The 13,695-nt window shown below is 46.5% G+C and overlaps 1 protein-coding gene across 5 annotated transcripts in view; it reads left to right on the forward strand.

The window, feature by feature from the left end:
- The window catches only part of BMS1 (BMS1 ribosome biogenesis factor), a 75,571-nt gene that overhangs the window by 9,262 nt on the left and 52,614 nt on the right, over nucleotides 1-13,695 (forward strand). For all 5 annotated transcript variants that reach the window (XR_014026706.1, XR_014026707.1, XR_014026708.1 and 2 more), the window contains exons 8-14: nucleotides 1,952-2,148; nucleotides 3,924-4,063; nucleotides 6,937-7,667; nucleotides 8,633-8,734; nucleotides 10,921-11,081; nucleotides 12,703-12,784; nucleotides 13,457-13,533. Coding sequence is in view for 1 of the 5 variants with exons in the window: in XM_081329717.1 (XP_081185843.1) it covers nucleotides 1,952-2,148; nucleotides 3,924-4,063; nucleotides 6,937-7,667; nucleotides 8,633-8,734; nucleotides 10,921-11,081; nucleotides 12,703-12,784; nucleotides 13,457-13,533 (1,490 nt within the window). In the remaining 4 variants the exon portion in view is untranslated. The remainder of the gene's footprint in view (nucleotides 1-1,951; nucleotides 2,149-3,923; nucleotides 4,064-6,936; nucleotides 7,668-8,632; nucleotides 8,735-10,920; nucleotides 11,082-12,702; nucleotides 12,785-13,456; nucleotides 13,534-13,695) is intronic.

The raw sequence follows: 13,695 nt of genomic DNA on the forward strand, positions 1-13,695 counted from the left end.
CCTGGGGAGAAGGCGAAAGGGTCCTTAAGCGAATCGTAGCTTTGAAAAGGGGCTTGTGTGGGAAGGAGGGAAGTTTGGCAAGGATTTGGAAGAAGGACCTGGAGCCTAATATATCGACAGAATACCTCTCCGTTAAAGCAGCCCCACTGCTTCCATCCTTCCACCCAGGGCCTGCAAAAAAAGAAAGAAAGAAAGATGTTGTTGGAACGCTTTATGCAACTCTTATGTAAGAGTTGCATAAAACATTGTCTGTCATCCTCAGCAGCTTTAAAGCATGGGAACCTCAGCTCCCAGAATTCCCTACTCAGCAAGTCCATAACACTTTAAAGTTGCTGAGGTTGGGAAACTCGAGCGTAAACATTAATGTGTAACGTCGTGGTTCCGATAGATTGTTGTTGCTAGTTGCAAAGTCGTGTCCAACCACTCGCAACCGCATGGACAATGTTCCTCCAGGCCTTCCTGTCCTCTACCATCTTCTGGAGTCCCTTTAAGCTCACGCCTCCTGCTTCAGTGACTCCATCCAGCCACCTCATTCTCTGTCGTCCCCTTCTTCTCTTGACCTCAACCTTTCCCAGCATGAGGCTCTTCTCCAGTGAGTCCTTCCTTCTCATTAGGTGGCCAAAGTCTTCAGGATCTGGCCTTCTAAAGAGCAGTCAGGGTTGATCTCCTCTAGGACTTGATTGCCTTGCAGTCCAAGGGACTCGCAGGAGTCTTCTCTAGAACCAGAGTTCAAAGGCCTCCATTCTTTGGCTCTCAGCCTTTCTTATGGTCCAGCTTTCACTGCCATACATTGCAACTGGGAAGACCATAGCCTTGACTATACACACTTTTGTTGGCAGGGTGATGTCTCTGCTTTTTAGTGTGCTGTCTAGATTTGCCATGGCTTTCCTCCCCAGGACGAAACATCTTTTAATTTCTTGGCTACAGTCCCCATCTGCGGTGATCTTGGAGCCCAGGAAAATAAAATCTGTCATTACCTCCATTTCTTCCCCATCTATTTGCCAGGAATTGAGAGAGCCGGATGCCATGATCTTGGTTTCCTTAATGTTGAGTTTCAACCCAACTTTTGGACTCTCCTTCACCCGCCACAAGAGGCTCTTTTGTTCCTCTTCACTTTCTGCCATTAGAGTGGTATCATCTGCATATCTTAGGTTGTTGATATTTCATCTGATAGATGAAAGAACTTCAGAACTTCTTCCCCAAAGAACATTTTATTCTGGAAACCAAGTATTGTCACTACCTAGTTGAACCCTAGAGCTAAATTCCCTTCCCCCAAGGTACAAAATAACAAAGTGCAATTCCCACCCCCAATTAAAACGGTCGTCAATCACGTTCTCCAATTAGCCTAAAAGATTATTGAAACTGAGAGACAGGATGGAGAATGTTGATAGCAATAGTACTAGGAATAGCAATAGACTTCCCTACAGCTTCGCAGTGCTTTTACAGTGCTCTCTAAGTGGTTTACAAAGTCAGCCTATTGCCCCCAACAATCTGGGTCCATATTTTACTGACCATGGAAGGAAGAAAGGAAGGAAAAAAGGAAGGAGTAGCAATAGCATTTAGACTTATATACCGCTTCACAGTGCTTTATTTCCCTCTCTAAGCAGTTTACAGAATCAGCCTATTTGCCCCCAACAGTCTGGGTCCTCATTTGACCGACCTCGGAAGGATGGAAGGCTGAGTCAATCTTGAGACGGGTCAGGATCGAACTGCTGGCAGTGGGCAGAGTCAGCTTGCAGTACGGCATTCTAGCCACTGGGCCACCACGACTCAGTGCAGCAGGAAGCCAAGTGTTAGAATTAAGCTCCTTTCAACAAACAAATGGCTTTCTGCGCTTCGGCCATACGTCTAAAGTGTGACATTTCATCTTTTTCAATCCGTGTAAGATTGCGTTGACGTCCTTTTGTCGCCTGGAGGCCCATGTGGTGCTGTTGAATCTCTTCCCCACCAGGTGTCGGGGATTTCACGGTGAGCGACGTCAGCTTCCTGCCAGATCCTTGCGCTCTTCCTGAGCATCAGAAGAAACGATGCTTAAACGAGAAGGAGAAATTGATCTACGCCCCACTCTCAGGGGTCGGGGGCTTGGTGTACGACAAAGATGCCGTGTATATTGATCTCGGGGGAAGCCACTCCCATCGCGACCGGGAGGTACGACTCTGGGCTTCGTGTCCTGTTTATTAATTGTTGTTCATTGCTTAATTAAGGAGAATGCAAAAACCCTTACGATAAATCACCACTCGGTATATTAATTTATAGGGGCCCCGTTCGATTAAGGACTTCAGATGGGGCAATTTCCCATTGCATTGTTTCCCTGATTAAAACGTCCCTCCCACAGTTAGTTAATTGCCTCTCCAGAAAAATATTCAAATAGCCACTTTATTAAATTTTGTAAGTTTTCCTACGTGGGGCAAAGGATGTATATTAGGAAAATTATATAGGAAGAAACTCCCTTACTACTCAGATATCAGATATCTGCTGTAATTATTGTTCTGAATACTAGCAGCTATGCTGTGTCTGCCTGTGATGCCTAGTTGGCTTTTAATTTGCTGGACTGGGGAACACGCTGGAACCGGATACGATGACAAGTTGTGCATTCTGCTAATTGTATTTTGATTGCTAATAGGCAAGCCCAGTGACTCATCGGCAGAGATTAACTTGAATAAACAATCCACTTTCAGAATCAAAACTGGATTTTATCCTCTGCAAATTTGAAATAATAACCAGAACTGGATTTTTGAAAATAAAATAAACAAACAAATGAACGAAGTATTTGCATTCTAACCTCTAAAATATAATTTCAGCTTGACAAAAGGGATTGTGTCGGGGAAACGAGGACATTTAAGGGAGGAGGGATCAAGCCTGGAGTCACTGCGCAACCACCGGGTGGGTTAGAACTGACCACCCGTAGACGTTCCTTGGAGTCTTATCTTATTTATTCCCAAGACAAGGCTGTCAGACTGGAAGATTCCTGTATTACAGGCAGAACGTAATAGAGTAGTTAGCTTGAACTCCGCATGTGCAGCTCTGCTCGTTTGTGCCTGACAGCAGTTAGCAAAAACATTGAGGCTTAACATAACCGCCCCATCGTGCTTTGCAGCCCTCTCGGAGCGGTTTACAGTGTAAGCATCATTTGCATATTGCCCCCCAACAATTGGGCTCCTCATTTGATGACCTTGAAAGAACAGAAGGCTGAGTCAACCCCGAGCCTTGTCAGGATCGAACTCCAGCCTACGGGGCAGAGTTTGCCTGCAAACCCTGGTTAGAATGCAGGATTGCAGGCTGACTCACTGCCCACTGCCAGGAGTTCGATCCTGACCGGCTCAAGGTTGACTCAGCCTTCCATCCTTCCGAGGTCGGTAAGATGAGGACCCAGATTATTGGGGGCAAGATGCTGACTCTGCAAACCGCTTAGAGAGGGCTGTAAAGCAGTGTGAAGCAGTATATAAGTTTAAGCGCTATTGCTTCTCCCTCCCTCCCTCCCTTCCTTCCTTCCTTCCTTCCTTCCTTCCTTCCTTCCTTCCTTCCTTCCTTCCTTCCTTCCTTCCTTCCTTCCTTCCTTCCGTACAATATGGATGCTTGATTGCTGTCATCCTCCTGTTGACAAATTAGCATTAACCTATCTGACGTTTTTTGAACGAGGGTGGTGATAGCCGGGATCCTCAAACCTGGACTGGCCCCTATGGCTTTGGCCTAACATACAGGACCTTGCCAATGGGTTGCAAAGAGGTTTTTTATTAAATTCTTTAAAAGTTCGATTGGCCCTTGGCATGGGGAGGCTTAATTAAATTGCCAGAGGGCAATTCGGTTTCGTTCCTTGAAATCTTCGGCGCTCGTTGGCAGGCTGCTAAAACAGGGCTGCGATAAATGTGTTTCCTTAAACTCGGGGTTAGAAAAGAGTGACCGAAACGCTGTTGATTCGTCAGGAGGAAGGGAGACCAAACCACGAGCTGGTCCAGAGCCTCATCTCGGCACATTCCACCATCGATGCGAAAATGGCTTCCAGCAAAGTCTCCCTCTTCATGGACTCCCAGCCTTTAGAGACCGAAGAGGTCGAGAACGAAAGGTAGGTGGGACGATTCGCACACACCACCCTTCGGAAGCGGGGGGCTGCTCCCATCAGCGGAGGTTTTTCAAGAAGAGACTGGACAGCCGTTTGTCTCAAAAGATGTAGGGCCGTGGTGGCGAACCTATGCCAAAGTAAGGTTATATATGAAGGAAAGTTTGGTGCAACGTTCTCTATATTAGAGAAATGTAGAAGTGACAATCCCAAAGGTGCTTTTTCAAGAGGCAACTAGACTTTCTTGTTTTTGGAATGGAGTGGAGTGGAGTGGAGTGGAGTGGAATGGAATGGAATAGAATAGAATAGAATAGAATAGAATAGAATAGAATAGAATAGAATAGAATAGAATAGAATAGAATAGAATAGAATAGGAGAGGAGAGGAGAGGAGAGGAGAGGAGAGGAGAAGATGCAGAATAGAATAGAGTAGAATAGAATAGAATAGAATAGGATAGAATAGAATAGAATAGAATAGAATAGAATAGAATAGAATAGAATAGAATAGAATAGAATAGAATAATAGAATAGAATAGAATAGAATAGAATAGAATAGAATAGAATAGAATAGAATAGAATAGAATAGAATAGAATAGAATAGAATAGAATAGAACCTCAGAGGTCTTCTAGTCCAGCAGACTAGAAGCAGGAGAACCTATACCTGTGGTGGCAAACCCATGGCACACGTGCCATAGGTGGCACGCAGAGCCCTCTCTGTGGGCACGCGCGCCCTCGCCCCAGTCCTAGGCCTTCAGCTGGGTTTCATAAAACCTTTTCGCTTTAGGCTTCCGCCGCCGTGTACCAAAAAAAAGAGGTTCAGTTAATCAATTTCAACTTCTTGCGGGGAAAACAAAGATCTCGCAAAGTTGGAATTGATTGATTGAACTTTTTAGTCCCACCCAGTCTGACAGCCACCCAATGGGCCACGCCCACCCAATGGGCCACGCCCACCCGGCACCCACCCAAGTGGGTTTTGGGTTGCAGCTTGGGCACTCGGTCTCCTAAAGGTTCTCCATCACTGATGTCGGTTCTCCTGCTTGAGCAGGGGGCTGGACTGGAAGACCTCCAAGGTCCCTTCCGGCTCCGCTCTGAATTGAAAATGGAAAAGCTGTTGATTGTAGCGACAGCACCGAGGCTTATGTAACATTTTACAGTGCTTTTACGGCCCTCTCTTGAGTGCTTTACCGAGTCAGCCTATGACCCCCAGCAATCTGGGTCCTCATTGGACTGACCTCGGAAGGATGGAAGGCTTAGTAGCAATAGCACTTAGACTTATATGCCACTTCAGGGTGCTTTATTGAGTGGTTTACAGAGTCAGCATATTGTCTCCAAGCAATCTGGGTCCTCATTGTACCGACCTCGGAAGGATGGAAGGCTGAGTCAACCTTAAGCCTGTCAGGATTGAACTGCTGGCTGTGGGCAGTACTGCATTGTACTGTGGCACCACAGCTCCTTCCTTCCCTCCCTCCTTCCTTCCTTCCTTCCTTCCTTCCTTCCTTCCTTCCTTCCTTCCTTCCTTCTCTCCTTTCCCTCCTTCCCTTCCCTCCCTCCCTCCCTTCGTTCCTTCGTTCCTTCGTTCCTTCCTTCTCTCCTTTCCTTCCCTCCCTCCCTCCCTTCCTTCCCTCCTTCCTTCCTTCCCTCCTTCCTTCCTTCCTTCCTTCCTTCCTTCCTTCCTTCCTTCCTTCCTTCCTTCCTTCCTTCTCTCCTTTCCTCCCTCCCTTCCTTCCTTCTTTTCCTTCTCTCCCTTCTTTTCCTTCCTTCCTTCCTTCCTTCCTTCTCTCCTTTCCCTCCTTCCCTTCCCTCCCTCCCTCCCTTCCTTCCTTCCTTCGTTCCTTCCTTCCTTCTCTCCTTTCCTTCCCTCCCTCCCTTCCTTCCTTCCCTCCTTCCTTCCTTCCTTCCCTCCTTCCTTCCTTCCTTCCTTCCTTCCTTCCTTCCTTCCTTCCTTCCTTCCTTCTCTCCTTTCCTCCCTCCCTCCCTCCCTCCCTTCCTTCCTTCTTTTCCTTCCTTCCTTTCTTTCCTTCTCTCCCTTCTTTTCCTTCCTTCCTTCCTTCCTTCCTTCCTTCCTTCCTTCCTTCCTTCCCTCCCTCCCTCCCTCCCTCCCTCCCTTCCTTCCTTCTTTTCCTTCCTTCCTTTCTTTCCTTCTCTCCCTTCCTTCCTTCCCTCCCTTCCCTCCCTCCCTCCCTCCCTCCCTCCCTCCCTTCCTTCCTTCCTTTCTTTCCTTCTCTTCCTTCCTTCCTTCCTTCCTTCCTCCCTGCCTCCCTCCCTCCCTCCCTCCCTTCCTTAAATGCCGTTATTTGCCCAAGCTGCATTTATAACTCCCTCAGTACCAGAACGCTGACTGTAAGGAAGAAAATAAATTGTGGAATTTATCTTGGGTGAATTAAAGTACAGGGGATCTTCGACTTATGCCCACAAGTGAACCCAAATGTCCTGTTGCTAAGTGGGGTGTTTGTAAAGCGAATCCCCCCCCCCATTTTATCATCTTCCTTGCCACCGTGGTTAAGCGAATCATTGCCGTCGTTAAATCACCAACACGGTGCTGAAGTGAATCCGGCTTCCCCCGTTGATTTTGCTCCTCAGAAGGTTGCAAAAGGGGATCCCGTGACCCTGGGGACGGTGCGACCGTCGTAAGTATGAGTCGGTTGCCAAGCGTGATCCGGATGTTGATCACGCGACCCACGGGGATGCTGCCACGGTCATAGGGGCGAAAAACGGTCCTAAGTCACCTTTTTCCCCAGTGCCGTTGTAACGTTGGGACGGTCGCTAAGTGAACTGTTGTCAGCCGAGGACCGTCCGTCTTGTCAAGGGCTTTAGACCCTGTCTTTATTCTTGAGAGCTTCGTTGGGTGCTTAACAGGTTTCCCATTTTTATATTCACTAAGCGTTTTTGCGATGCCTCAAGAAGAACAGGAGCGCGACCCGCAAACCGGCAGGACGCGGCGGAAGGCGGTGTTTGAAAACGAAGACCGGAGTGATGAAGAGGATGACGAAGAGGATGATGAAGAGGAGGAGGAGGCAATGTCTGGGCATGAGGACCTGGGGCAAAACGACAGCAAGGAGGAAGGCCAAGAAGGTGACCATAATTTTCCCTTTCCGAGATCTTCCAAGCGACGTAAGGAAGAGCCGGAGCCTGCAGGGCTGACAGAATTGCCCGCGTTCGCCGACAGCGACGACGATCTTGAGAAGAGTTCCGGGGATGGAGAAGGAAATGACCTCGGAGAGGCCGATGAAAGTGGAGAGGAATTGGAGGGAGCGGGTTCCGAATCCAGCGCCGGAAACGCGGCTCGTTTTAGTAGACCTTTCTCGGCCGACCAGGAGATGGGCAACAGCGGAAGGCTGGCTAAAAAAGCGGCGACTGAGAACGGGAGACCTGTAGGGGCATCAAGATCAGACACAGGTGGACCTTCGTCCTCCGTTGAAGAAGGTACCTCAGAGGAGGAAGAGGAGGAGGAGGAGGACCTCCAACGCTTGGACCAGGAAGAGACTCAACCAGAAAGCGCTGACAACCAGAGAGAAGATTCTGGGTGGCTGAAGAATGAAGATGACGTGGAAGATCTCTTGAAAGAGGATGAAGAATATAAAGAGGACTCTGGTTTTCCTTCAGAAACAGCTGGTATGTACCTGTGAATCTCCCGAAAGGTTGGTTGTGATGTTTTAGGGCCCACAGGTCCGTTCATAACTCCCACACCATCCGAAGGGCGTTCATCCCAAAGGGCCTGGCTAAAAGTCTACGGAGATTCTCATTTCACTCCAGGTCCTGGTTGTCCCAAAGGTGTTTCTTTTCAGGAGGCAACTGGACTCTGTTGTTTTTATTCTTTTCTTTTGAAGACGTTTGGAAGATGTTTTAGGCCAGTTACTCATTTCCTTTTGACGGTGTTATCCAAGCGTCATGACATGTTTTGGCTAGAGTCAATTTCTTCAAACGTTTGTAAAAAAAAAAAAAAGAAACACTCTTCAGTTGCACTTCCATTGGCAACCATTTTGTATTTTTTTTAAAAATCCCATTTATATCCCGCCCTTCTCCGAAGACTCAGGGCGGCTTACAAGCTTAGCAGTAGCCTTCATTCTATGTATATGCCTGCTTATTAGGGCTTTCACACACACCCCAAGCGGCATTATTACAAAGTCAGCTTAATTGCCCCCAACAATCTTGGTCCTCATTTTACCTACCTCGGAAGGAGGGAAGGCTGAGTCAACCTTGAGCCTGGTGGGACTCGAACCTGCACTGATTGCAGGCGGCTGGTGTTACTTAAGGAGGCATTAGCCCACTGCGCCACCAAGGCTCTTCATTTATGTATTTATCAACAGTTACCTTGTCCTTTTCTAGCATGGAAAGTAAGGTTCAGATCCCGTGCACAGTTACTTTGGTATTAGCCCAATGAGCGCAGTGGGACGCCTGAATAGGTACGCCTGCTCTGCTGTGCATCTCATATTCAGGAGACGTGCACAGATTAAAAATTCACCAACGAATTTTATATCTTTATGTAAGTGGCATTAAAAGCCCGGGGGGCTGGGAAGGGAGATCATTGACTGTTTAATTTGATTTATATAAAGGAACGATATATTTTCCCCTTTCAGGGGCTCTGAGATGGAAAGAATGCCTCACCCAGAAGGCAGCTGAAGCCTTTTTGAGACAGCAACAGGCTATTCCGAATCTCCGCAAACTTGTTTATGGAACAGGTAAAAAATATATCATCCTGCCTGTATTAATAAAAGAGTACAGTAGCTATAAATGGGAGGCAGGCAGGCAGGCAGGCAGGCAGGAAGGAAGGAAGGAAGGGAGGGAGGGAGGGAGGGAGGGAGGGAGGGAGGGAGGGAGGGAGGAAGGAAGGAAGGAAGGAAGGAAGGTGACAGAGAGGTAGGTAGGCAGATAAATAGAGAGAGAGAGAGAGAGATGGAGAGAGAAAGAGAGAGAGAAAGATATGGGAGATTCCTTCTGTGTCCTTGAAACCAATGGGAAGGAATTTCCTTTGACAATTCCATTATTTATGTGGACTGTCATAATTTTTATACTGGAAGATATAATTACTTCAAATTATTGAATTATTTAATTTCACACACCCCTACCTAGAACATCATACATTAAAAGGAGAAAATATGATACCTAAAATTAGTACAATAATCTACATAGAAACTTTCAGCAACTATCAAAGGGATATAAATTTTGAAACAGAGAAGGAATTCCATACATTTATGAGGTGATCTTATATAGCCTGTGTGGCCCAGAAAGTAGTGGTCTGAATAGCTTTCTTCGATGCTTGCTTGACTTGCTTTGGTTACCTCATTTACCTCATCCTGTAGGGACTATGTTCCACATCACTAATCGTTCAACAATGTAAAATAAAATAAAATAAATCAAATAGATGTAGGTCAAGGATGGAAGGAAGGGAAGAGAGAGGTCAAGGATGGAAGAAAGAGGGAGGAAGTCAAGGATGGAAGAGAGGGAGAAAGGGAGGGAGGGAAGGAGGAGGAAGGAATGAAGGGAGGGAGGAAGGAAGGGGGGAGGAAGGAAGGGAGGAAGGAATGAAGGGAGGGAGGAAGGAAGGAAGGAAGGAAGGAAGGAAGGAAGGAAGGACGGACCTTAAGCACAGGTGAAGGCTCAAAGTTTAGTGAGATGGTCATCAGTCAATCATTGGTACGATGAAAGCAAGCAAGGAAACAAGCCATCATTTCCCCTTTTCTGTTGGGACTCTTAATTGCAATTCGTCACCGGGAGAAAGCCTTTTTGAGTTTCTTTTGGCTTGGCGGGAGGGGCGTTAAAGGCAGCCTGCCTGCTAGGTTGGAAATGCAGGCAGTGGTAAGAGGGTTAAATGTGGAATTGGCAACGCAGCGCTCCGAGACTTGGCGATTGTCAGAATCCATTTATATCCCATTCATAAACCCTTATCTGTATGTTCTAAAATCTTACATCCCTCACTGGATTCTGCCATTCCCGAGGAGGAGGAGGAGAAGAGAAGATGTTAGTTGGCCTTCCTCATCCATTTGTCACAAGGGTGTTTATTTCAGCCTGCCTGGAGGCCATCATTAGACCAGGGGAAGAACCTTTGAACTGGGAAGAACAAAGAAAGGGAGGTGGGGGGAGAGATCTGGTTTGTATCTCCGATTGGAATCTGAAAGGGAGGAAGGAAATGTCGTAAAGGCATGGAAGATCCCTTTTCCCTTGGAAGGTTTTGACACCTGAACCGTAATTGATCCGGGACTGACCAAATGGACTGAGTTGTGTGTGTGTGTGGGGGGGAGTTTTCACTCGGGGACACAACCTGTAACACAGTTTTCAGATCCTGTCTAGATTTCCCACTGGCAATCATGTTTTAGTAAAAGTTCCTTTTTGGACAATTCTGTCTCCCAAGAGTTCTTCTTTCCTAAGAGGTGGATTGGGGTGGGACCTTACAGCGATAAGTTAATTATTTTCAGTATTTACCTACATACCATCCTGCCTAGGGACTGTCTTTGGGGAGGTTTACTGGATTTAAAACATTAAACCTCGGGGATTAATCTGCCAGAGAAGTGCAGACAGAAACCTAAATAAAGGCCAGCTGTCCAGGGCCTGCTTTGATCTAACTGGTGTGTGTGTGTGTGTGTGCGTGTGCGTGCAGTGATGCTCCTGAGTGCGAGGACTAGTTGTAAAGTCACTTCCTCCGGTGCCGTTGCAACTTCGAACCGTAGCTAATGTGCATAATTAGGAGACGATGATTTTTGAATAAATCAGTCCTGATCCAGAGTGTTGATGATCAGTGTTGGTGGTCAGCTGGACAGGCGATTAACAAAAAAAAAAAACACCAGGTGACAACTAGACGTAAGGTAGGTTGGTAACGCCTCTGTGGAGACTTAATTGTCGCTAAAATGCTGCCTCGATTCGTCCTCAGTGGCCGAGGACAAGGAGGAGGAGGATGAAGGCGAAAGAGAGGAAGAACTCGGAGGGCTGTTTCGCGTCAGTCGTCCGGACAAAGAATCGAAACGAAAGATTGATGCTCTGGATTGCTCCAAATTTCCCGTGGAAACCGGGCAAGACTGGGACTTGGACGAGGTAGGACTTCTGGAGATTTCTCGGATGCGGTCTTCTTGGAACTGGGGCCACTTTGTCCTGGCATCATGAGTCTCACCAAGTCTGTGAAGTTGAAGAAGGAACATGAAAGCGTACTTAAAGATCTCCAAACGCATACACATTGGGAATGGAATAGAATAGAATAGAATAGAATAGAATAGAATAGAATAGAATAGAATAGAATGGAATGGAATGGAATGGAATGGAATGGAATGGAATGGAATGGAATGGAATGGAATGGAATAGAATAGAATATAGAATAATAAGAATAGAATAGAACAGAAGACATTGTAGAATTGAATAGAATATAGAATGGAGTGAAGTGGAATGGAATAGAATAGAAAATAGAATAATTAGAATAGAATAGAAGACAGATTGTAGAATAGAATAGAATAGAATATGGAATGGAATAGAATAGAATAAAAGACAGATTGTAGAATAGAATAGAATGGAATGGAATAGAATAGAATAATGATAGAATAGAATAGACAGATTGTAGAATAGAATAGAGAATGGAATGGAATGGAATTAGAATAGAATAGAATGTGGAATGGAATGGAATAGAAAGAATAGAATAGAATAGAATAGAATAGAATAGAATAGAATAGAATAGAATAGAATAGAATAGAATAGAATAGAATAGAATAGTTGAAAGGGACCTTGGAGGTCATCTAGTCCAACCCCCTGCTCAGGCAGGAAACCCTATACCATTTCAGACAAATGGCTGTCCAGTGTCTTCTTAAAAACTTGCAATGTTGGAGCATTCCCAACCTCTGCAGGCAGGTTGTTCCTTTGATTAATTGTTCTCACTGTCAGGAAATTCCTCCTTAGTTCCAGGTTGCTTCTCTCCTTGATTAATTCCCATACGTTGCTTCTTCTCCTGCCTTCAGGTGCTTTGGAAAATAAGTTGACCCCCCCCCTTCTTTGTGGCCGCCCCTCAAATACTGGAACATTGCTATGAGGTCTCCCCTGCTCCTTCTTTTCATTAGACTAGACATACCCAATTCCCGCAACTGTTCCTTATATGTTTTCTATGATACGTACAACATGTAATGTGTTTTATATTACATCAGGGGTGTCAAACTCAATTTCATTGAGGGCCGCATCAGCATTGCAGTTGCTCTCAAGGGGCCGGATGGGTATGGCCAAGGTGGCCATGGCCTACTGGGTAGGCGTGGGTAGAGTGCGTATGGCCTACTGGGTGGGCATGGCCAGCTCTACATCGTTCGCATCAAGGGTGCCTATGGGGGCCTGGGCAGGAGTGGGACAGATCTGAGGGTCTCTGGTAGAAGGAGGGGGTCTCTGGGCCAGGGCCAGGGCAGTGGGGGCCGTTCCCTCACTGTTTCCAGGATGGCTTCGCGGGCCACATGAAACCACTTCGCGGGCCGGATCTGGCCCCCGGGCCTTGTGTTTGACATGTCTGTATTACATGCATAACAGAACGAACAGTTGTAAGTTGAGCGTTTCGCTGGTGACCAAAAGTCGGTAAGCATTTGCAAAGAGCTTGCCTCCAGGCCTGATGGAATGATCTGGGGGGGGGAAAAAAATGATGGTCGGTCGCTGTGAATCTCTGCTCTGAAAACAGAAGATGTTTATTTTGCAGGTGATGGACAGCATCCGAGACTGTTTCGTGACCGGAAAGTGGGAAGCGGACAAAGACGCCGAAAAATTGTTGAAAGAAGATGGTAAATCAGAATGTGTCCTTCCCTTGTTATTATTTATTTTGGCGGGGGGGGGGGGTGGGGGCAGGGGGGGCAACCTGGCCAAAAAAAAAAAGTATTATAGTCCTCGACTTAACGATGGGTTGCTTTTAGCAACACTTTGAAGTAACGGTGGACTGGCAGCCCACTTTTGAAGTTTTGATATCAGCCCATCCTCATTGTGGTCACATGATCGTTTTTTTGGCCATTTGGCAACTGGCCAATTCCCAGTGCCTCATGGATGTAGAAATGGGAAGGCCTGGGAAAAAAAAACCAGAAAAATCGGGGGGGGGGGGGGGAAACAGGGGCCAGTTCCCTCCCCCTCACACTTTTTTTCCCCCAAACCTGTTTGGAAAAAAATGGGAAAAAAACATTTAACAACATAACAGCAATAACACACACACACACACACACGCATGTTTTTTTTTCCTGTTTTTCTCCGTTCTGTTTTTTTCCCACCCAGGCCTACCCATCCCTCGACTCATGTGACTGTGATTTATCACGGTTTGCTGGAAACCAGCATTGACTTTCCACACACACACACACAAAGAGGTGTAAAATCAGGTCCGGTTGCAACCACCGATATTTAGCAACCATAATGACCGGGCTCAATTACGGTCACAACTCAAGGACTTATTTGTATTTTTTTTCCTCCAGAAGAAATATACGGTGATTTTGAAGACCTCGAGACGGGAACCGTCTATAAAGGCAGATCAGCTGATGAAGAACATGAGGTTTGAGAGACGTCTACGGAGATTCTCAGTCACCCAGGTCCTGGTTGTCCCAATGATGCTTTTTCTTCAGGAGGCAACTGGACTTACTTTGTTTTTCTTTGAAGACGTTTCGCTTCCCATCCCAGAAGCTTCTTCAGCTCTGACTGGATGGTGGGGAATGGA

The sequence above is a fragment of the Vipera berus genome, assembly GCF_964194415.1.
Source record: "Vipera berus genome assembly, chromosome: 5".
NCBI classification, from domain to species: Eukaryota; Metazoa; Chordata; class Lepidosauria; order Squamata; family Viperidae; genus Vipera; species Vipera berus.